This window comes from Athene cunicularia (assembly GCF_003259725.1).
Source record: "Athene cunicularia isolate RWA chromosome 4 unlocalized genomic scaffold, athCun1 chr4_part2, whole genome shotgun sequence".
NCBI lineage: Eukaryota > Metazoa > Chordata > Aves > Strigiformes > Strigidae > Athene > Athene cunicularia.
In genome coordinates, this window is record NW_020799099.1 from 27,570,084 (window position 1) to 27,593,115 (window position 23,032).

At 38.8% G+C, this 23,032-nt stretch overlaps 1 protein-coding gene across 1 annotated transcript in view; it reads left to right on the forward strand.

Moving 5' to 3' along the window:
- The window catches only part of FNIP2 (folliculin interacting protein 2), a 36,758-nt gene extending 17,047 nt beyond the window's left edge, over positions 1 to 19,711 (forward strand). The window contains exons 10-18 of the mRNA XM_026847635.1: positions 892 to 1,093; positions 1,646 to 1,734; positions 2,581 to 2,727; positions 2,855 to 3,024; positions 6,336 to 7,653; positions 8,443 to 8,599; positions 10,685 to 10,885; positions 14,597 to 14,712; positions 15,938 to 19,711. Of these exons, the coding sequence (XP_026703436.1) occupies positions 892 to 1,093; positions 1,646 to 1,734; positions 2,581 to 2,727; positions 2,855 to 3,024; positions 6,336 to 7,653; positions 8,443 to 8,599; positions 10,685 to 10,885; positions 14,597 to 14,712; positions 15,938 to 16,016 (2,479 nt within the window). The 3' untranslated portion in view covers positions 16,017 to 19,711. The remainder of the gene's footprint in view (positions 1 to 891; positions 1,094 to 1,645; positions 1,735 to 2,580; positions 2,728 to 2,854; positions 3,025 to 6,335; positions 7,654 to 8,442; positions 8,600 to 10,684; positions 10,886 to 14,596; positions 14,713 to 15,937) is intronic.
- Positions 19,712 to 23,032: the final 3,321 nt, after the last annotated feature.

Sequence of the window (23,032 nt, forward strand, 5' to 3'; positions counted from 1 at the left end):
GTATTGACTACATCTGCATCTGTCACCTGCAAACTCACTGAAGGTGTGTTTTGATCCACAGGCCAGGCTGGTAGTGAAAATATTGAGCAGTATTGATCCCAGTATCAACCCATGTGTAATATTGAGAAGTGGCATAACTGTTGAAAGAAATGTGGCAGAACTGTCAAGTGAACAAACAGAACTTGGGGAAACAATAATGGTTGTAAAGTAGCCACTGGTTTGGGTGTTGTTTTTTTTTTTTTTCATAAAGCAAAGCATTTTAAAGTATATCCAACATTGAGCTAGGCACACATGTATTTGTAGGCGTCAAGTTTGTGTTTTCGCAGTAATTACTAAGTGGTGACATTTTGTCTTCAGTTAAAATAGAAGGTTTTATTTTGCATGGGTAAGTGCCTTAAAACATTTATCTTAATATGCTGAAACAGTATAGGTAGCATGTTTCCCAACTTCCCTCATTGCAGCAGATTCAAGAGCATCATGGGCATACTGCTGAGCACCTAGGCAGGAGCTTGAGTGCTGAATGCAGTTCAAAGCTCTGAAATTACCTTTAACCTTTTTTGCTAATGATTTTTTGCATTGTTTCTCCATTCCTTTTTTCTTAATCTCAGAGATAAATCTAGAAGAAGGGATTTTGTAGTACCTCTGGTTCAGAGGAAAGTGTTCATGCCACTTTGAGTTGATGGCCTCTTTGGGGATTGCCCTCCTCCTATCTGAGCAAATATAGGCCTTATCCATCAAAATGTTGGGTATCCTCTGTTCAGAGACAGGTGCCAGCAAAGTTCTATGTAGTCAGTCAGAGGCCTAAAATGAATTAGTTTCTGCTATATGGAAAGAATAGAAGATGAATTGCCTCTCAATACATTGGTAACTGTCCTAACATCTGTCTTACAGGTCCACTGAAGAAATGTTTAGCATGGCTGATGAAAGCTGCAGCTCCAATCCTGCAATGGTTCGGAGGAAAAAAATTGCAATCAGCATAATCTTTTCTCTGCCTGAAAAAGAAGAAGCACAGAGAAACTTCCAGGATTTCTTTTTCTCTCACTTTCCTCTCTTTGAATCTCATATGAACAAGCTGAAATATGCGATAGAAAAGGTACAGAATACTAGTTTGGCTTAATGTGGAAAAATAAGTGTCAAACAGAGTGAAGTATTCTAGAATCTGATAGATGAAGAGTGGGAGAAAGTGCGTGGTTTCAAGCTTCCCTCCCTCCTTACACATGTAGTCTTGAGCCTGAGCCCAGTGTAGGAATTCAGCATTTGATGAAAAAGAGGTGCAGTTTCTTTTCTAGTCAGAATGAGAATGGAGAGTTTTATGCTATGGGTGGCTTTTTGTTTTTATAACTTCTCACCATATTTCACTATGAGGTTTTCTTGACTCCTTGGAGACTGTATTCTATCCTTTTATACAGTCACTAAAAGAGACACACAAAATGTTTGTTGCTGTCTTCCCTTCACTCTCTCAAAAAAGTGTTCTCCCTGTGTCCAGTCTTAGGTATTGGTCTCTCATGAGGTAGAGGGAGGTTGGCAACTATTGCTGTCCTGAGTGGCTATATAGCACTGGGGCTAGATCTTAATTATTTTGACATGTTAATGAAGCATGTGAATCCTTTAAGAAGCTGTTTTGTGTCTTTAACTCTTAATCAAGGCCATGATCTCATGTAGAAAAATAGCAGAATCCAGCCAAAGAGTGCAGGTTTATATCAGCCGTGTCATGGATGCCCTGGGAGAATTCAGGTGAGTTGATGGAATTCTGAATTACAAGGAGAGCTCTTCTCATGCCCCTCTAAAGATATTTGTCACTTCCAATTTCGAGCAACTGAATGTAGGGTCTTGTCATTTAGCCAGTCTTGAAGTTACTGTGAATGAATTTTCTGTGTTGGGTATGGGGTAAATGTGTTTAAAATTTTAGTGAAACCAGCTCAGCCATTTTCAGAATGAGTGAAAAGTAGTTGTGTTGCACTCACCTGTAGCTGGGACTGTAAGTTAAAGTTTTTAAGATCTCATCAAGAGTTGAACTCTGATGCCTGGGCAGACAAGTTAATTGATTGTTGTGTTCAGGCAGATGAGTTGTCTACTCCTAGCCACAGATGATGAACAGTGTAACTGACAAAAAAGTTGCTGTCAAAGGTGCTCTTCTTGGTACCTAAGAGAGGAAGAAATGGCCAGAGGCCAAGAAAGGCAGCCCAGGAAAGAGGTGTGAGGCTTTGGTGGGATGGAGCTTCTGTAATGTCTGGAATGTGGAATCAATTCACTGCAATTAATAGAAAGGGTTTTGTCCCCTCTCAAAATATCTGAATCATTTCTCTTAATACAGATACACAGGGGAAGGCAAGGAGGGGAAGACAAATATGTAACTTATATGAAGACACAAGTTACTCGTACACTGGATTTAAACACACTAGTGTTCTAGAACACTAGTAATTAGTGTGTCTGGAAAACTCTTCCAGTTTGTTTAGTTCCTAGATCTTACAAAAAATAAATAAAAATCAACAAACAGTAGAAGAGGAAAGGGGCTACTTGTACTTGCAAGATTGAAATGTACATATTAACACTTACTTTTGTGGAATTTTCTTTGAGCAGAGTTACCATCTGGAACCTATATTCTGTTCCAAGGATTGCAGAGCCTGTCTGGCTTAATATGATGTCCAGCACCCTAGAAAAGAATCAGCTATGCCAGCGTTTTCTTAAAGAATTTACGTTTCTGATAGAACAGATCAACAAAAATCAGTAAGCTTCCCCCACCCCCTTTTTCTTAAAAAAAGCTTGTGTACTTCCCAGTACATGTGGATGTGTTAAAACCCTTAATGGGATATTCTTTTGCTAGTGTTACTTTGCTCATATTCTTTTTTCCTAGGTTCTTTGCCGCTTTGTTAACTGCAGTGCTGACGTATCATCTGGCTTGGGTCCCAACAGTAATGCCGGTTGACCATCCTCCCATAAAGGCCTTCTCTGAGAAGCGCACATCGCAGTCCGTGAACATGCTGGCAAAATCCCATCCATATAACCCTCTGTGGGCACAGCTTGGTCAGTAGGAAATGGAAAGCTTCTGACTTCTCTTTAACTACCACCTTCCTGCATCCAATCCTTACCTAAGAACTACTTGTGATCTAGATCACATTTGCTGATTTGACTTGCTGTAATCTGGGAAGAACTGCTAACTGATATCTTGTGCCTGGTTAAACAGAGCATTTAGAGGCCTGCTTGCATAGCCCGAGTGCTCTGCTTTTTTCCTTGGTCCCTTGTTATCATCCTCACACTGCCTAGTGAAGTAACTTGGTATAGACGTGTTAAAGACAGTGCAAGTGCTGTGAATGATCTGAGCAGTTTGGGAAGAACAAGACTGGACTGAGGGGAGTTCTCTGGGCCTTGGGAGCCCTTTGTAGTTGAAACTGCCCTGGCTACCTCCTTTTATCTCTTTCTTGTAGAGCTAGGATGGACACCAAGGCAACGGGGTAGAAGTCTGGCAACTGGCAGTACCTCCATTCAGTCACAGTTTTTGTGAGTGGGCTTGGGCCAAGATTTTCTTTCTATGCCCAGCTCCTTGGGCTGTTCCCTGACAAATATTTTATAGCTTGTAAGTTATCTTGATATAAGGGATTAAATAACTGCTGTCAAATCAGTAGATGAGTGAGAGCTGAGAGAATAATACTGCCAGTGGTAAATTCTTGAAAATTCCTCCTCAGCATGGCTATGAGTCTTGACATCAGATCGGCCTTGACTTTAACTAATATACTATATTGCCATGTAAAATAACACACATGAACACTAAAGCAATAACAGGACTTTTACACTGTGTTATTGGTTGTGGTTTTTGCTAATTGTCTCAGTTATGTTTGTTATTCACCACAGACTTCATGAAACTAAAAATTGCTGTCTTGGCCATATAGTTGTAGTAGAAGTGTTTCTTTTTTTAGGATGTCTATAAAACGTTATGCAGAGGAGCAATGGATTAGACTTGGAAGGGAAAATAGAAGCTTGCTCAGGGTGTTGAGGATGGAGCCAGGCCTAGGGTTATAAAAACCATCTGGACTGGAGGCATAAGATCTGCAGTAGCTCTTGTGGTCACTCCCAAGAGCTGTCGCTGGTGACTAGTCAAGAATCTGTTTCTCTTCTTGTCTTTCCAGTCTGTACGTTGCTGCTAGCATTGGCCCAGCCAAGTTCTCGCTGCCTGAACTCAAAATGCTTTCTTGTTTCGTTTGGTTCTTATAAGCCCAAAAGCCATTATCAGGTGGTTGCAGTAACCGATAATGAAAGTAAGATGTTGCCCTCTGCTGGCTGTCATCTTTAGAAAGAGGAGAGAAAAATAAAAAATCATGGGCCTTAGGGCTTTAAAATGGGAATGACTTTTTAATAAGGAAGGGATTTTGACATACCTGTCTTCCCACCTTCAGACCCATGTTTTTATTAGATATTAAATATAAATTACTATTACATAGTGATACAACCGTAAGTACCACTGTCACAGTCTCAACAGTAAGCATTAGTATGTTTTGAAGACCATAGTTTTGACTTCTTGTCCTATCTTATTAGTAATGGTTTTATATAAATGTCAGTTGTGCAAATGAACATGAAGCCAGAATCCGATTTCTGTAGCAACTGTACTCAGAAGTAAAAAGATATCTTCCCATTTCCTTTTCAAATTGCTAGTCCTTGTAGCCCACCAGACATTGAGATTAATTCCAGCTGCGTAGTGTGAAGCCCACTTTCCATTACTCGGGAAGGAATTTGCTGGCATGTTAGGTTGTGGGGCTAGTTGCAAGGGTGCTCTTAACAGCGGGTAGAGAGCACACTGATGCCACCACACAGCAGCCTTTCCAGTACATTGCTGGCATTATGGGAAATGGGAGATCTTGGCAGGGGAGACAGTAAGTGAGAGCAGTAGAATTACTGTCTCAGTGATCCTTGTTTTGCAGGAATGGCATCAGGATCCTTACTGCTTTTATGTTCTCTATGGAAAAGAGAAGACTGGGCATAAATGTGGTATTTGGTGGTTTGGGATTTTTTTGTTCTTTTTAGCCTCCTTGTGTTGAAACCAGAGGTCCCCTTGCCCTTTGTAGAAACCTTCCTGAAGTTCTGATTACAGCTTCCATTTAGGGTTGCTTCTTGAGGTCCAGTACAAAATCGTGGTGGCAAGCTCAGTCCAGAATATTTGAACACCCCTGAGCAAGGATTTAGCATTTACAGCAATCTGGTAGATTAGCAGGTATCTGATAAAACTTCAAACCAGAGAAGCCTGCTTTCAAGGTGAGCACTTAAGGTGGCTAAAGAAAATTGAGCTTTTGGTGATTGTCTCTTATCTGCTGGTGATATTAGCCACAGTTTGGTTAAGCAAAGACAATTTAGCGGGTGTTTTCTAATGGGTTTCAGGTGAAGACAACTGGGTTAAATCAACCTGGTAATAGACATTTCTTGAGTTAACCCATCTTTGTCAGAGCATGTGAATGTCTCCTTATTGGCTATCTATGTTTACTTCTCACAGAACTTTGGAATAGAAACCCTTCAGCTGGTGGAAGATTGTAGGCAGCTGGACAATAGTTACCACTCTCCCAAACAAATATGTTGAAAGTAGGATATATATAACCTTAGTTCTGTTAACAAAAGCAGTTCTTCAGGATAAATGAGCTAGCAAATAAGCAGTTCTTGGGGGGACTCGGATTATGCAGTAGTGCCTACCTTTCATATTACAGTTGTATTTTAAGTAGTGAATATATTTTCTAGTTCACCACCACCCACTGCCAAAGATAAATGCTCCTGTTGCTGAGATTGACTCCAAGTACATAGAAGTGCATGTGCCTTGCCCAATAAGATGGTTACATGCCTCTCTATTAAGTTAATATTGAATGCTTTTTTGAGATCTTAATCCTGAAAAATATAATTTAGATTTTATCTGTATGAAAATTCCTACATTTAACAGAAAATGGGACTGCAATAAAACAGCGTAAATTTGTTGTGAAAGAAAATAAGTAGAAAAATAGAAAATAGTATAGCTGGCTTCACAGTTTAGCTGGTTCTGTATTCATCTTCACTTCCTGTTGTGTCAATTTTCAAGTAGGCATCATGTAAATAAAAGGCTTAGTGGTTTTGAACAGAAGGAAACAGCAATAGCAGCTAATCCCTTGACAAAAACACCAAAACCCTTCTGGACATGAAAGGTATAGGAACTGCTGGGGGACTGCTTCTGTTACTCTTTGTTTTAAACTTTTAGGAACTTACAGTGGGAGAAATTTAACTGATTTCAGTCCATAGTAAATCCTGTTTCAAAATGTGTTGAATTTACATAGTATAGCTTATATTACAACAAAACAAGCATGTGAAATTTTTGGTTTCCTTTATAGGTGATCTCTATGGTGCCATAGGCTCTCCAGTTAGATTGACTCGAACTGTTATTGTTGGAAAACGCAAGGAGTTGGTGCAGCGCTTGCTCTATGTTCTAACTTACTTCATTCGGTGCTCTGAGCTGCAGGAAAATCAACTGATGTGGAGTGAGAAGGCTGGGGAAGGAGAGCAAGTGCTAAATGGAAGCAAGATCACAACTGCACTAGAAAAAGGAGAGGTAGAGGAGTCTGATTATGTAGTTGTCACTGTTAAAAATGAACCTGCTCTTGTGCCTCCAATCCTACCTCCAAAGAATGATGGAAGTAAAAACAATAGTATTACAGAGTGGGTACATGACCCAGAAAGCACTCATGCTGTCTCAGCCTCTTCAAAAGAAAAGAGAGAAGTGATAGGAAAGGCCAGTCAGAACTCCGAAGCATCTGTCGACTGTCTAACTAGCAGTTTTCGTAAAGGAGCAGGTGATGGTAGGAAAAGAACTGTCACGGATACAGGAATCGTATCCTACCACTTTGAAGAGCCGTCTAAATTGGAGGATTTAATGGATATAAAGAAGAGCAAGAACCAGAATGAGAGAAAAGTGGAAAAGCAATTGTCTAGTAGGTCATCTGCTTTACCTTGTCCTGAAAGGACTGGCCACAGGAGTTCACACTTAGAAAAGGTCACCTTTCAGATTGGAAGTTCTGCATCACCAGAGTCAGACTTAGAAACTCATAGAAAAGAAATGGAAGAAAGTCTGAAAGCATTCAGAAGAAATCCAGAGGTGATACATTGTGCCTCAAGTTCCACAAATCTGACTGTGGATGCTTCCCTGAATCAGAAAGAAAGTTGTGAAGCTGTCTTTATACCCTTCAGTAAACATAATGTTTGTTATGCACAAATCCCACCTTGTGAGGGCAAGGAGAGTATACTTAACCAACGTATGGAAAGTAAAGGAACTGAAACTAATTTAGTGAACACTATATCTAGTGAACCACTTTTGTCCACAGATAATATAGAAACTGTAAAATTGCCAAGCCTAAAAGAAGCTAGAATTTTATGTTCTGGCAGTCTGGAGAACTGTTCCCATGGCTGCATGGAAGTAGGTTCTGCTGTCAAAGAGGATTCCCCTAAAGTAGGTGCTAAAGATGTCCCCTATGGGGATGCTGAAAGGAAAATCTCCTTCAGAGTTGAAGGGGACATTCCAAGGAATGAGAGTTCAGACAGTGCCCTTGGAGCCAGTGATGAAGAAGGTGACTGTTGTATCCCTGATGAAGTGCATCATGATAATGTCAGCAAAAGACTTGAAGAGTTTGCAGAAGTGGAACTTCCTTTACCAAGGTAAGGAAGTTTAAATTAATTTAGAACTAAATGGAGTCAAAAGCTGTTGCTACTTTAGAGATGGTCAGGGTTTCAAGTCTGAAATCCTCTGGGATCTTGACGAAGTTCCTTGCAAAAAAATCCATAACATACCGTGATCTGGTTTGGATCCTTGTAAACAGACTTGACAAAAAGAAAACAAAGATGGAGCAGGCTTAGGTAGCAAAGTTTTGTGACAAAAGTGTTCTTCAAATGTCTAATAAGTGATCAAACTTTTTTTGTATAAGCTGCCTGAAACATTTAATGTATACATGTAGACAGAACATCTGAGGACAAGCAGAACTTTGCTTAAACTGATAACTGTTTAGATTTGACATGTTTAACAAATCAAAGACAGATGTGAAATAAGAGCATCCTATTTGAAAAGTTTTGAACTTTGCAGTTACTCGTGGAGCTTGCTGATGCTTAAGGCAGGTATCTAGAAAGAGTTTACTTGGGCTGAGTGGAAGAAAATTCAGATTTAGCAAATCTGTTAGGTGCAGAACAGAGAGCTCATACATACCACAAGCTGTAATACATGTAGGTTAGTCTTTTCATAAATTTGAAGGAATTAATACATTGTTAAAGTTCAGCTTTTAAAAATCATTGCTTTGAAGAGCACTGGTAATTGGTTTACTGTATTTTGAGTACAATTGTTGATTAATAATTGCAGTAGAAGCAGGGGTGATAAACCGAAATTTGAATTCATGTAAAATCTGAATGCAGTTTGTCAAGCAAGAATCTTATCTGCTTTGTATTTCTGTATTTCAGGTCAAATACAATCAGCAGTCAATGTGTGAAAAACTTTGGAAGATCACTTCTAGGTGGTTACTGTCACACATATATACCTGATCTAGTGCTACATGGAATAAATAATGATGACAAACTCAAGCAGTGTCTACTAGCAGACCTACTTCATGCAATGCATGTGAGTTAAAGTTCTGTTCTAAGTCATAGTGGGAGTTGTGATATTACTGAGATCTACAGAAGCAAGTCCTTTGAATAGGCTTCTTTCTACTTACCTGTTCTTAACAGCCACACCTGACATGTCTTCCTTCTAAAAAATGTAAGCCCTTAATTCATTGTATGCAAAGCCTGTTCATGCAAGAATCATGTGTGCTTTGCTTTACCCTCTCTTAAGGCTTTTCTTCAAAGATAAACACAAAAAAAGTTGTTCACAACTTTGAGTTACAAACAAGGAAAAAAACCCCGTCAAATTTCTTTTCAGTCACAGTAGCAGACAGAATCATCTATATTTCATAAAAACTATATGCAAGTTGAAACATCTTATTTTGCCACTTAGTGGCATGTGTTGCAAGGGAGATGAAGCCTTGTGGAGGCCTATGTTAGACTAGACTTCAGCAGAACTGACTACAGAAAGTAATTGTCTACAGGTAGACAATTGTCTATAGGTAGACATGGCTTTGTTCTCTAGGTACTCCTAAATTATATAACTAATATAACTAACCTTTTACTAAAGTCACTGTGTGACCTTAGTATGCAATTTTAAATGTTCATCTCTTACTAGTCAACAGTTTCTCTAGCAATTAAGAATCATCCTGCTAGAATGAGTTCAGGTACTATCTGAAAGTGAAGCGTATGTATGTAAATTTAAACATCAGATTGGTCTAATACAATATTGTCTCTTCATACATACCCTGCCTTGATTGTGCGTAGTGAAATCTCCCACATAATCTCTGGAACATTAAATATACTTTAAACATCGCTCTATCAGTTTAATTACTACAGTTTTCATTTTGGAAGAACCATCTTTTCAGAGAAGGTGGAATACTTGGAAAAAAAAAAATTGGAGTCGTGACTTGTGAAGCACTACTTACTCACAGACAGAATCATCTAGGTTGAAAAAGACCTTGAAGATCATCTGATCCAACCATTAACAAAACACCGACTGTTCTTAAATACACCATATCCCTCAGCGCTACGTGAACCCAACTCTTAAACACCTCCAGGGATGGGGACTCCACCACTGCCCTGGGCAGCCCATTCCAATGCCCAACAACCCGTTCTGTAAAGAAATGCTTCCTAATATCCAGTCTAAACCTTCCCCGGTGCAACTTGAGGCCATGACCTCTTGTCCTATCCGTTGTTACCTAGTTAAAGAGACTCATCCCCAGCTCTCTGCAACCTCCTTTCAGGGAGCTGTAGAGGGCGATGAGGTCTCCCCTCAGCCTCCTCTTCTCCAGACTAAACACCCCCAGTTCCCTCAGCCGCTCCCCGTACGACCTGTGCTCCAGACCCTGCACCAGCTTCGTTGCCCTTCTCTGGACACGCTCGAGTCATTCAATGTCCTTTTTGTAGTGAGGGGCCCAAAACTGAACACAGGAATCGAGGGGCGGCCTCACCAGTGCCCAGTACAGGGGTAAGATCCCTTCCCTGTCCCTGCTGGCCACGCTATTGCTGACACAAGCCAGGATGCCATTGGCCTTCTTGGCCCCCTGGGCACACTGCTGGCTCCTGTTCAGCCGGCTGTCAATCAACCACCCCAGGTCTCTCTGACTGGCAGCTCTCCAGCACTCCTCCCCAAGCCTGTAGCACTGCTGGGGGTTGTTGTGGCCCAAGGGCAGCCCCCGGCATTTGGCCTTATTGAAACTCCTCCAGTTGGCCTCAGCCCATGGCTCCAGCCTGTCCAGGTCTCTCTGCAGAGCCTCCCTACCCTTGAGCAGATCAACACTCCCACCCAGCTTGGGGTCATCTGCAAACTGACTGAGGGTGCACTCGATCCCCTCATCTAGATCATCAATAAACAGAATTAAATGCCTTGATCAAATTGGCAGTTAAGACTTAACTGACCTGACGTTGGTGAATGTAAACTCTGTCACTGAAGTTGGTATTCCTCATCATTTTTGAGATGTCTTTGCTTTCCTGTTGGACAAAAATATTCATTGGATCACTTATTCCCTGCCTCAGTGTGAATAAAGGCAGCACCTCAGTCTAAGTTGTGGAAATGTATGTGAAAGTGACACATAATGTTTGTGTTTTGTATTTGTTGCAGCATCCTGTGCTAGATGAGCCCATAGCAGAAGCTGTCTGCATTATTGCAGACACAGATAAATGGAACGTTCAAGTAGCTACAAGCCAGAGAAAGATGATGGACAATATGAAGTTAGGCAAGGATGTTTTGGTTTCAAGTCAAGTATCCAGTTTATTGCAGTCTATTTTACAGCTTTACAAACTCAACGTCCCAGCTGACTTTGTAAGTATTTCTTTACTGAACATAATGAAATTTTTTTAGCTTAGATAGAAAATGCAGAGTTTTGTATACCATGTTTCTATACCAATGAACTAACGTCTGAAATAATGCAGAGTTGGTACAACTTACTTCAATGAATGCATGCTACAGTCCAGTAACAGATACTGGTTTATCTGTAACATATCTGGTGGAATAGCTAACATTAATCAAATCTAAAATACATGTGCCAAAACTAAAGTTGTTCAGGCAATTTTAGCATAGTCCTCATGCGTTTATGATTAGGGCTCTTAAATTTGGCTTTTATTTTTCTGTTTGTATAATTTTTACACTTTATGTTGTTGAAGCTTCTATCTACCCAAGCCTGTTTCTAGCATACAAGAATACTTTGTATTCTTGGGTTTTCTATCCTGCCCCGTGCAGTAGATGCCTCTTCTCTCTCCTCCCCAAATAATTGTGCCTCTGTGTGTGTTTACTTGACCCTTCTTCTGAGCATTTTTTAGCTAAGCCTGTCAGCAAATGCTGTCTCAGCCTTGCTGATGTCTCCATAGGATTGTTGGGAGGAGTCTGAAACCTGAAAACACCTGGGGGTGGGGGGGTTGCAGCAGGGGATGTTACTTTGTCATATTGTGTACTCCCTATCCCCCAGCATTCTTTCCTGTCCTCATTAGTAGTGGAATTCATCAGAGCAACTCAGTAATGCTGGTTTTGCTGACTACAACAAATTACCCACAAGTCTGACAGTGGTAATTATAATACAGTTTTTAATGCACAATTGTAGGTGACAGGAGATGGGGTGTTTTTTTCAGTAGTAACCCCTCTTTCAATTACTGCAATTGATTTGTCCTTCAGCAGATAGCCTTAAGAAACTTTGTAGGAAGCCTGTGTAATGACTGTGCTAGCAGATGGAAGAGGAAGATAGAGCTAAACAGTAACAGCTGTAAATAATATTAGTTGGCACTGGTTTGGGTAAAATTATTGGTATTGATTACACTGAGTTCTTGAAGTCGAGTGCTAGGCAAAATATGTGGATACATTGTCAGTGTTGTCCCTGGATTCTTCTGGTCATCAAAAAAAAAAAACCCCAACGTAATTTGATTAAAATAGTATCCTAACACTTGCATGGTAACACCTTAAATTCTGACTTTTTTTAAACTGAATAGTTGATTTTGCAACTGAAGTGTTCTTTCCAGTGTTGATTTGGGGTTTCTGTATGCAATTTCTGTATGCTTTGTGTGGTGTGAGAAGGGTTTGGAGGTGGAGTGTTTTTCAGGGTTTATTTCCTTTTTATTTTTATTTTTTTCCTCAAAAAGAAACAGTGAAGTGGCAGTGCTAGTAGTTTGTAAATTTTCGATAAGACATGTTAGAGACACTTTGATCCTTCTGTCAGTGGATTTTATAGCTCTTTGCTAAAACAGAACCATCAGTGTATGGAAGTTGTGCCCACTAAACTCTAGGGGGAGAAGTGTGACTTTTTTATTTTAGTGATTCTATTGAGTTAAATTTTGACAAAAACATATGTACTAATATTGATCAGAGTGAGCATAATGCTGTATGTTTGAAGTTTCCTTTAGGAGTGCATGTTTCTTTACATGCAGTTACTGTTCAGATGAATAAGTCTTTTGGGGTTTTTGTGATACAACAAAAACCAAAACCCAGCTTAAGACTGGATGAAAGGCAAGTGATGGTATCTTGGTTGTGGCACTTCAAACTAGTAACCGTACTGCAGAGAGCTTTGCAGCATGTCAGGGCAGGAGGGAAGTGATGAGTGCAACTGCCGTATGTCAGCAATATGTCAACAATTTTACATGCACCTTTAAACTCATTTTAAGCTACTTTTCTATTATTAGAAGTGACTTGACTTATTTTTTTCTGTTTAGTCAATGAGAAAAGCTGCAGAAGAAGCTAACATAAAAAAAAAAAACCTTCTGTACCTCGCTTAATGTGGACATTTTGAACAAAATGGATTCAAGTACCAAGCTTATGGGGAAAAATGTCTTTTGATTCTTTGCTGACATTCAGGAGGAGCAGATAATTTTACGTAAAGAATCTCTCTTCTAGAATAATGTGGGATTCTTCCACAGTTGTTCACAACTTTAAAAAAATCCATAATCTTTCAGCATGCTTACTGGAATTGAAATATATTGAATGCTAGTTTCTGAATTAGCTGCATGCTCCCCTGAACCACTGAGGAAGTGTTCATAGGCTTTTTGCATTTGGGCTACCTGGAATGGAAAAGATAAGAATGTTTCCCATTCAATTAGAATCAGAAGTGTTATGATTATAATGACTTAACTGAAAACTTGCTTGAAGCAAATAGATCAAACTCCTCTCAAAAAGCTTTTGCTTCTCCTCCACTAGTGGCAGTGATCTTATTCTATTATGTAGCAAGGGTTTTTTAAATGCCTCTATCTTCCATGATTAAGACCTGATACAAGCTCAGAGTATTGTTAAAAAATCTTCATCTTGTTCCAGACAATCAGAAAAATACATGGTAGGCTATCTACAAGCATGAGTTGTCTTTTTGCTCATTAATTAGCAAAACTGGTTTCACGGGATCTCATTTCTAATACTTATGATTTTTATTCAACTTCAAAAGTACATTGGACGATGGCCTGAAGCTGTTTGCTGCTACTGTTTCTAATTGCTGTCTACGCCTGCCGGATGATTATATATTTGATAATATGAGGTTCTGCATGCGATTCCTGCCTTCATCTCCTGGACTTTGGAGACCTGAACTAATTTAACTTCTTTGAAGTGGTCATTCCTGTGAAAAGAAGGAATATATCAAATTGAATGTACCTTTTGTCCTAGAACAAAACACCTGACAATACATCCTACCTACTCACCTCGTGAAGACATCCTACCTACTGATCTTGTCTTACCAAAAAATCATTTCTTTCTCTTTGAAGCTAAGGTTCATCTGCCTTTCATGCAGTTGGTGTATGAGAAATTACCATGCATCACATGACTGTATTTAAAAATAATATGCATTTTTAGCATGCTCCTGCTGAAAGAAAAGGGGAGTACTTAAATTGGTAATTCAACTTAACTATTACCTTTTGGCAAACAGCATCAAATGTTTAAGCAATTTTAAACTATACGTACCTAGGACTAATAAAAACAAATGCCTAAAGAGGATTCATAACCTAGCTTTTACAGTAAAGCAGTGAACAAAAGAGCTATAATTTTATGACAAATAAGATAATGGTATCTTATACTTCTTGTGTCTTAGTTTCTTGAATGGCAGATTCCTAGAGCTAAAGTGCTATTTTTAGGAACTGTTGTCTAAAGTGAGTTTCAGAAAAAAAAATAGTACTGACTTATAACAAAGACATCTTGATCCTAGTATTCTGGTTTGTCTCTTGAATGTCTTGAGTGTCTTTGAACCTGGTTAAAACTATTTTAGGTCAGCAGAAACATTGTGGCTGACAGAGTGGAAAAGGGATGTGCAGTTTGTGCAACAAACTTGCTGCCCAGAAAAGCTAGAATGCCCCAGTTCTATGAGGGAATGCCCTTTTGAGAGGGTAGTGTAACTTTTTAATGTAGCTAGCACCGCTGAAACAAAACCAAATGCAGCTTCTGAATTTTTGGAGTGGAGATTTAGTTTGAAAGATGTTCTAGCTAAGATAAAAGCTAAAATTATATGCTTACATTTCTGTAAAATTTGCATGTGATTGCTTAAGCCGTTCTGAGGTTTTTGGTCTGTGTTTACAGTGCATAATGCATCTTGAGGATAGACTACAAGAGATGTATCTCAAAAGCAAAATGCTTTCAGAATATCTGCGAGGACATACAAGAGTGCATGTAAAAGAACTAGGAATTGTGTTGGGGTGAGTATTGCAGGTATTGGTCTTAACCAATGGCAAAACTTGGGGCAGTTGTTTTCCTTTTCAGTTTCTGATGTTGTCATCTTGTTCATCTTGAGGACTTGATTCTTACTTCATATTTAGCACTCTCCCCTTTCATGTACCTAATAAAGTGTAAAAATGTGTTCTGCTGAGCCATCTGGAAAACAGGAGGAAGCACAGTTCTACAGCAAGAAAAATTACTTTTCATTCTGAAGATTTAAGAATGACGGAAGTTTAGATTTTGGTCATTAGGAGGTTATCGATGCATTTATTCCCACTCTGTCTTGATCTCCATAATGAAAACTTCATGCCAACAAGTACTTGAGCATTTTTGGAAGGTTAGGTGGTGCAGTTGTATCGAGGGTTCTCAAAAAGCAGGTGTAGGAAAATAGACAGGTGCCCTGTTTGGCAGCTGTCTTCTAATAATAGTACTTGATTAGCACACAACCTTTAGGGATGCACCTGCTGACATCAGAAGAGGGGGAAGGGGGAAGAAGTGAATACATGTTCCCAAGAAGATAAGTTTTAGCACTGTAGCTTAAACTTAATTTATCTTTATCCACACTGTTCAAGATTTCATACTGAGAAATATATCTGTATAGTGAAACCCTGAAATATCACTTTTCTCAGTGTGTGTATATGTGTATAAATATACACACGTGTTCTGGCCTCTTAGCAGCTTTACATTTGGAAGTGGTTGGTAACTGACTGGTGCATTGGAGAGACATTCTGTTATTACATCATTAATAAGTGCATCTTTTGGGCATTTTTGCTTAAAAATGTGCTGCTATATGGTGGACTGAGTTATATTCAAAACATGAAATGCAGTCTCCCATAAACTGATGTTTAGCACTTTCTTGAACAGGTCTTATCGGTGCCTACTGACTGGTAAGACTACAAGCTAAGGTTTATTGCTTAATAAACAAACAAAAGTTTTCATTCCAGCCTCAAAAGATAATATACCACAAACTGTACTACTGCTGTCTTTTGACTTAAATAGTAGCATACTTCTTGGTTTTAAACATTATTACCTACCTTTACTGGTATGTTATGACTAATGGCAATAAATAATAATTAAACAATGAACTCAGTTATAGCAAGACATTTCCAGTTTCTTTAAAGTGGATGAAAAATATCTTGTGTTTATCTTTTGTGAAGGTGACTGTATATTTTAAAGTCTGTCTCTTTTTTTTTTCTTAATTTCTAGGATTGAATCCAATGACTTGCCTTTGTTGGCTGCTATAGCAAGTACACATTCTCCATATGTTGCTCAAATACTCTTATAAATTAAAATCTCAGGATAGTCATTCCCTTAAAGTAAAGAAAATGGGAATGTTGAATGAAGAAAAGAGGTGCCAAACACTGGTAAAGGGGAACACTGAGGAAAGCAGGTGATGACTGTACATTCTCCCACCTTCCGATTCTGATTTCAACCGGATGTTTTATCGGAGGACTTCAGTTTACATAACGTAAAAGGCATTCAGGTTTTTCTTACAATCTCACTTCTGACTTAAATCAAGAAAGTGACTGCATCCTTGCATTTTATTTTTATTCAAAGGACAAAAGTTAACACTATGTGGCAGACCAGGAGCTGCCGTCCAAAACGCTGCTCAAAACCATGAAGTCACAGTTAAAAGAACAAGTGGGTTAGAATGGATTTCATAATACTACACTTGCAAGTGTGGTGTGCTGTATGTTTCTTGGCTGGCGAGGAAGAGGAGCTGTAAACTATGTATATAACATTCCTATACACAAGTGTATTAGATGGGACATGATTTTCTTGCAGAGTATAGTAGAAGTGGTGGCTCAGAACAAAGAACCTGGATTCAGCAGCCAAATGTAATGTGGGAATGGAGGTGTACATGAGGTGATGTGACTTGTCCCATTAAGGATGAGGCTAGAAAGCTGTGGCTGCTTATGTTTTAATGAGGAGGCATTCAAATGAGCCCATGACTAGAAGTGGAATGGAATGAATTTCTGAGATAGGGATTTTGTTGGAAAGCCTTATGGAATTTCAGTTTACATTTGTTGCTGATGCAACTTCAATAACTCTTTTGAGTTTCTGTGTGACACTAGTCCTGGGAACTAAGCCTGTGTCTTGGTGTCAACAAGTATTACTATCTCTGAGGAGTATGAATTTGAGAAACCTTCTGTATGATACCAGTGCTGTTAGCGCGTGTCTGTGCGCATGTACACCAAGCAGTTGGCACAAACTGAAAACAATCTTATTGGGAAAATAACAAACACCCCCCCACCAAACCTTTAGTCAAAAGTATTACTTTTTCCAGCTACTAGTTACCACTCTAGGAATAAAAGAGGAGCATTGTTTGAAGTAAAATGAAATGTAGGGGAGAAACCCCGATATTTGGTATTACTATGAATGTTTGCAATTACCCTTTTTGATTCTACGGAAATCTTGAACTATCGTCTGGGTGCCTTTCCTTAATAGGTTAACTACTCTGAGACCAGAAACTACTTCTCCACTAGCTAATACTGGCCTTCTGTATTTCTAGAAAGCAAAATAAAATTTTGTATTTTAATGTTTTCATGTGGTTGATAACGTGAATGTAAAAAAAATAAACTTTTTTTCATAAAGCACTCTTAAGCTGGATATGAAACTATGGATCAGACTGAGGAGAGAACAAAGAATCAAAACAAACATTCTTAAAGAAACAGAAAACTCAATGTTGGACCATTCTGTTGTGAGCCAGCATGAATGAGGTGTCTGATATTGTCAGCTTGCAAGCAAATTGCTAGCAACACAATTGCTTGGGAATAGTAAATTCTAGTAAGAAACTCCTGGTCACTGGTTGTGAGTTCTCCTCATTGGTGATTACAGATTTTTAACACTGAAGGGACACACTTTTATTAAAAGTGTTTTTATTTCCTACTACCTTGATGTTTGGACTTTTCTACAGTAAACTTTCAATGATTTGAAATAATGAGATGTGCATATTGTGACTTGTTTAAATGTGATGGAAGTCTTGATTAACCTTGTGTTGCTTTTTGAGGGAAATAGGTAGACTGACCTACTGTGAAGAGAGGTTGTTTCCAAGTGGAGGGATACTTAATATTCTGATACAACGCTTCTAAAGCTGTTCCTTATATGCTGGGTTTTTGACCTGACATTCCAGATGTTTATTTTATTGCATTTTCATACTTGTCCCTAGTATTCTGCCTAAAAAGGCTAAAATCTTTCTATGGTTCAAATTTTCTCCTACTGCTTATAACTAAGCAAACATGTCTTTGGTCTGTGAATCCTTTTATCTGCTGGAAAGTAAACTTACCTCTGCATATAACTGTTAGCAGGCATCACTCTAATCCACAAGGTTAAGACAAAGTGAGAACCATAGAGCAAGGCACATTTTCATAAACTACTGCTGTGATGAGAATGTGTGCGTGCGCAAGATTATGAAACTGCTTCCCTGAGTGTATATAGAAATCCTCATGTAATTTCCCTATTTCATGTCACTCTTAAATAGTAGCTGAGTTCATTGAAAGTAAATTCCAGTTCTCTTAAAGTATTAGTTGGGTTTTTATCTGAACAGACTCTGGCAATTCCTCAAAGAAATATGTGCAAACATAGAAATATGCTTTTTTAATAGAGTGTACTAAGTAGGTCAAAGGTCAGCCAACACTCAGTGATTCCAAGACTAATACTATTATCAGTAACACCTGATTTTACTACATCAGCTATTTAATTTTTTTTTTTTTAATCTGCCTTTTGGCAAAACATTAAATTAACCTAAGGGATGGCATTTGAGCCGGTGGTGAAAAGAACTTGGATTTTCTTCAGCCCAGGCTAAAACTTTGTAGTTCTTGCTGCTTTCTCTAACATTTTGCTGCTTTTCAGAAATTACATGATGAACTATCTTGTTCTCACAGTTTTAGTTTTGGGGGAAAAAAAATCCACAGTGAAAACTGTTTATTACCTTTAAAAGACTAGAGAGTTAACTAAGAAAAGTTAAACATATTTCTCCCTCCACCAAATGTACTACCTCAGTTGACAGGATTCCACCTTCTAGGGCTTTTTTGACTCTTAAGTCTTGTTTTTGGTAGCATCTTGCTGTTTATGTAAATTAGCGCAGCATGTAAGTACTTACAGATGTGTTGTTAGACATCTTTAGGGCATGTTTCTGATTTTATTTTAATAGGATGAAAAGTGATATGAATGTACAGATGTGTTTAAAGTTGATAATGTAGCTTAATTTTCAAATATTCCAAAGTTGGTTTTATCAGTATTACATAGTTTTTTGTAAACTTAAATACATACTTTCTTGATTAAGTGGGAGTGCACAGTCTTTCCAAAATCCCACATAAATGCAGTTTACATTTAAAGAATGTATGCTTTTTTCAGGCAAGACTAAACCTTCACAAAGGGGAGGAATGAACTGCTAAATTGTAGTATTTGATTTGAACAGATTCTTTAGCCCCAAATGATACCAAGATCTAAACATTTTATTTTAAGTAGGTACTCTGAACTAATGTATACAACTTTCTTCTGCCCAAAAGAAACTCCGTAGACACTGGTTCTGTAATTCACATTTCTAATGGCATCTTCCAGTTAAAGATTGATCTTCCCCACTCCCTATTATATGCATCTTTACTCTTAAAGTCAAAACCCCTTTTCAGACACGCTAAACTGTTGTATATAAAGTTTACGCAAAATGATCTCTTATCCCTCAAGTATAACTTCTACTTCAGTTAAAAGGACCTAAATTAAAATCGAGTCTGAACTGCTGAATATAGACTTTTTTTTTTTTTAGGTCAAGGGGGCTAATTTGACATACATAGCAGGTTTTCCATAGTAGAAAAAAAAAATGTGTGTTGCTATTGCATGTTTGGAGAGCATAGGCTTTTTTAGGAATGACTGAATACCAATGTCAAACTACATGGGTTTTTTTCTTATAGTTGTTTATGTATGCTATCATTTTGGTCTATTTCTTTGCGGCATTTGGTGCAATAAACTTTCTGAAATGAATGTAAGTGGTATTTGGTATCTTCATTTTTAAAACTTCTGAAATAGCTGTTCTTGTTGGAGTTGAGATCTAATAGTGCTTGGGCATGCAATAACCTATTAGTGGAGTAAATAAATGTTCCAAGAAATGTCTAGCAGGAAGGCTTCACAAAATTTGGAACCTGATTGAACCTTTTGGTATCTTTGTTACCCCACTTATATATGTAAGCAAGAGCTCTCATAGTGTGAGAACTCGCTGCAAAAAATAATGGAAAGTAAAGACAGTAACTGTTGGAATAGGTCCTGCAGAGGTTTCCCAGACCTGTGTGGCTGGCATTTACCTCAAGTGCATGTGGAAAGAGCTATGTGAAAATGTGTTGCTATTACATAATATACAAATTTTAAAATTATTCAACCTAACAGGAATGAGTGACACCTTGTGTCTACTAGATGGTGAATTGGTTAATGGACTTGACATGAATTAGCTTAAAATAGAGGTCTTCAATTTGTATCAAACTTCCCATGACCTGAATTTCTATTTAGTATTCTGCAGCTTACTGGAAAGTCCTTATTTATGAAATAAAAATGGAAAAGAGGTGGTCAACTGTACTTATGCTGAACATCTTTGAGCAGGTCTGAGTATAGTATGATTTGTAGGGTGTAAGCACTTCTTACCTGTTGACTGAAACATTTGAAGTTTCCTTGTTGGTCAGGCTAATGAGGATTGGAAATAAAACAAAAGCCCAGGAGCTTTATCATCAAGGATTTTTCACAGTGCCTGGAATACAGCTTCTGGCTTTCTGATCTGGCTGCAGTAATTATCAACTCTGGAGCACTTGGAAATAACTGATTTTCTCATGCCCAAAGGTGCTAAATGCTTGCGTGCACACACTTGAAATAAGGAGAAATGTCTGTTGCATTGTCTACTATGAATCCTGTGTGTACTCCGCACATATGGTGACCTGTTACAGAGAATAACCAGATACGGTGTTTCGTGAGAGTGAAATTTTTTTACTGTGAAAAGTACATGAAATGATGGTGCTGTAGTGAGTTGTAACCTCACTCCACCTTTCTTCTTGACAAACTGTCACTGGCTCCACATTTATCGGCCTTTGCTTTCATGAGAAGACTTGAAACCATTTAATAGCTAACCCCTATAACTAGGGGCAGACCCCAGTACCTTGTTTGGTCTTTCCTCCTGCAGTCTAGCTCCATCTGCAAGTTTCTTACACTGTGGCTTGCTCTGCTGCTCATTGAATCACTCCTAGCCAGGTGCAGCATGTTTGCATAAAAAAAGATGCTGATGGTTGTCTGCTGTGTTAACAAGTTGAATTTGGCTCCAATAAGTGCTAATGTAAGGGCAAGGGAAGAGATTGGACCCCTCAGCTAGAAACAAGAGAGGAAAGGAAGGAGATTGCTCCAGCTCCTGGTGTCTTTGATACTTGTGGGTCACTGGACTGGCTCCGCAGTTTCTGTGGGGTGGCAAACTGGGATTCTACCCAGGCTTTGTAAGGCTCCACAAAGCTCCTCTGCTCTGATTTCAGCACTTCTAAAAAACTGTAGTTAATCTGTCAGTCATATCAACTGGTTTAACTTTTTCTAAAGGATGCTTAACCAGTCTCATTCAAAATTCATATGATTGGGACCGTGGCAGGTTAGGAAGAGGCAGATGCACAGGTTGACCAGTATAAAATGGCCAAGCACTGGGAAAGGCTGGAGAGGGCTGCCAAGGAGCTTTTAGAACGGACAGCAGTAAAAGATAAAATAATACCTAGATTTGAAAAGCAAACTCTTGAACACTGCAGTCAAATTCTGTGATTTGTTCAAAAGATGACCTGAAATAATAAATATTAATGGTGAACAACTGATTTAACTATTTTCTCTCTTATATAAATGAAAAGGAGGATCTGTAACAAGGACTTCAAGGCTACAGCAGGCATAAATAAATATGAACTGTATCACAAAGTAATTAAGTCCTGTGCCAAATTCTGCCAGTCTTTCATCCCTCCTTTTGTCTCTAAATGAAAAAGTCCTATAACATAGCAAAGCTTTCTGCTAAGCATCCATGCACCATATTCTTTGGTTTTCTGTACATATACGGTGAAGAGAGCGTGACTGAACATGTCAAACTGGATTTTGGACATGAAGGACATGCAGCTGAGTGACAAACCATGAGACTGTGACCTATAAGGCTTCTGATCCCATATAAAATTAGCTTAAGTGGCCACATGCTAGTAATCCACATGCTGGCAAATTACTCTTACAATAGTTAGAGTCAGTTGTCTGTCTGGCACAACCCCAAAGCTAAAACAGTTTAAGTGGTATAAGTAAGAGTAGCATTTTGTCTTGAAATCCTAAAGGTCAATACAAAACCAAAGGACTTAGGAGTGACAGTCAAGCACTTAGAAGAAATCCAGTTTATGAGATTATACTTATTTTTGTTTGGAGCTACAAGAGAGATTCTACTGTGATCTGAGTGTTTGAGAGAGCGCAGATTCCCCTGAGGAAGGAGTTTCCCACCAAGGAAGAAAGCTCCTGTTCCTATAGGCAGAGAAATATTTGTGTATGTGGAAAGACAAAGTGATCCTTAGATCTGCTTGAGATCTTCTCAGGGAGTGGTTGTGCTGTCTGATAAGAGGGCCATAGGGTCAAGGGCTGGGATATCTGGCTCATGAAAATGTTTTTCCTTCCATTGGATTGAATTCCAGCTCTGTATATATCAAATTGTTTCAAATAGTCCTTAACTTTAACTACTATTTTAGCTCTATTTTACTACTTCATCTCTTTTTCCCTAAGCAAAATGAGCCCGGGGAGTTTTCTGTGCATTGCTGTCATGAATGTTTTCATTTTCTACAGTATTGTATCACTTTTCTGTTTTTGTTTCTAAGATCTGCACAGGCCCTATTAGCCTTAAGATAGACAAGTCTCCTAAAATTGTTCACTTTCGTTTTGAAAAATATAGGGGGTTTGAATTGAGCATTTTTTGTTGAACTGTTTGTGATTCCCTAGAACATGCAACTTTTTCGACCTTGAAACATGAACATGCTATGAACAATGTGAAATTAAAAATCACATTTCCAAACCATCAGTTCGTCCTGCCCTCTGTAAGGGACTGGCTCACGTCAGAGCACTACATTTCTGGTGCAAGTGCTTTAGTTCTTCAGGTTTGTTTCTAATAGAGAAAAGTCTACCTTACCTTTTGATTTGGGAAGCAGAGTTGCCTGGGATGCCCAAATCATTGCAGCGTATTTGCTGCATGGGTGAAGACAGCCTTCCTGGCTGCCCGAGTCCCAGGCCAGCCTGGTCCTTGCATTGTGGCTTTGTTGTTCAAGAAGATAGGGAGCA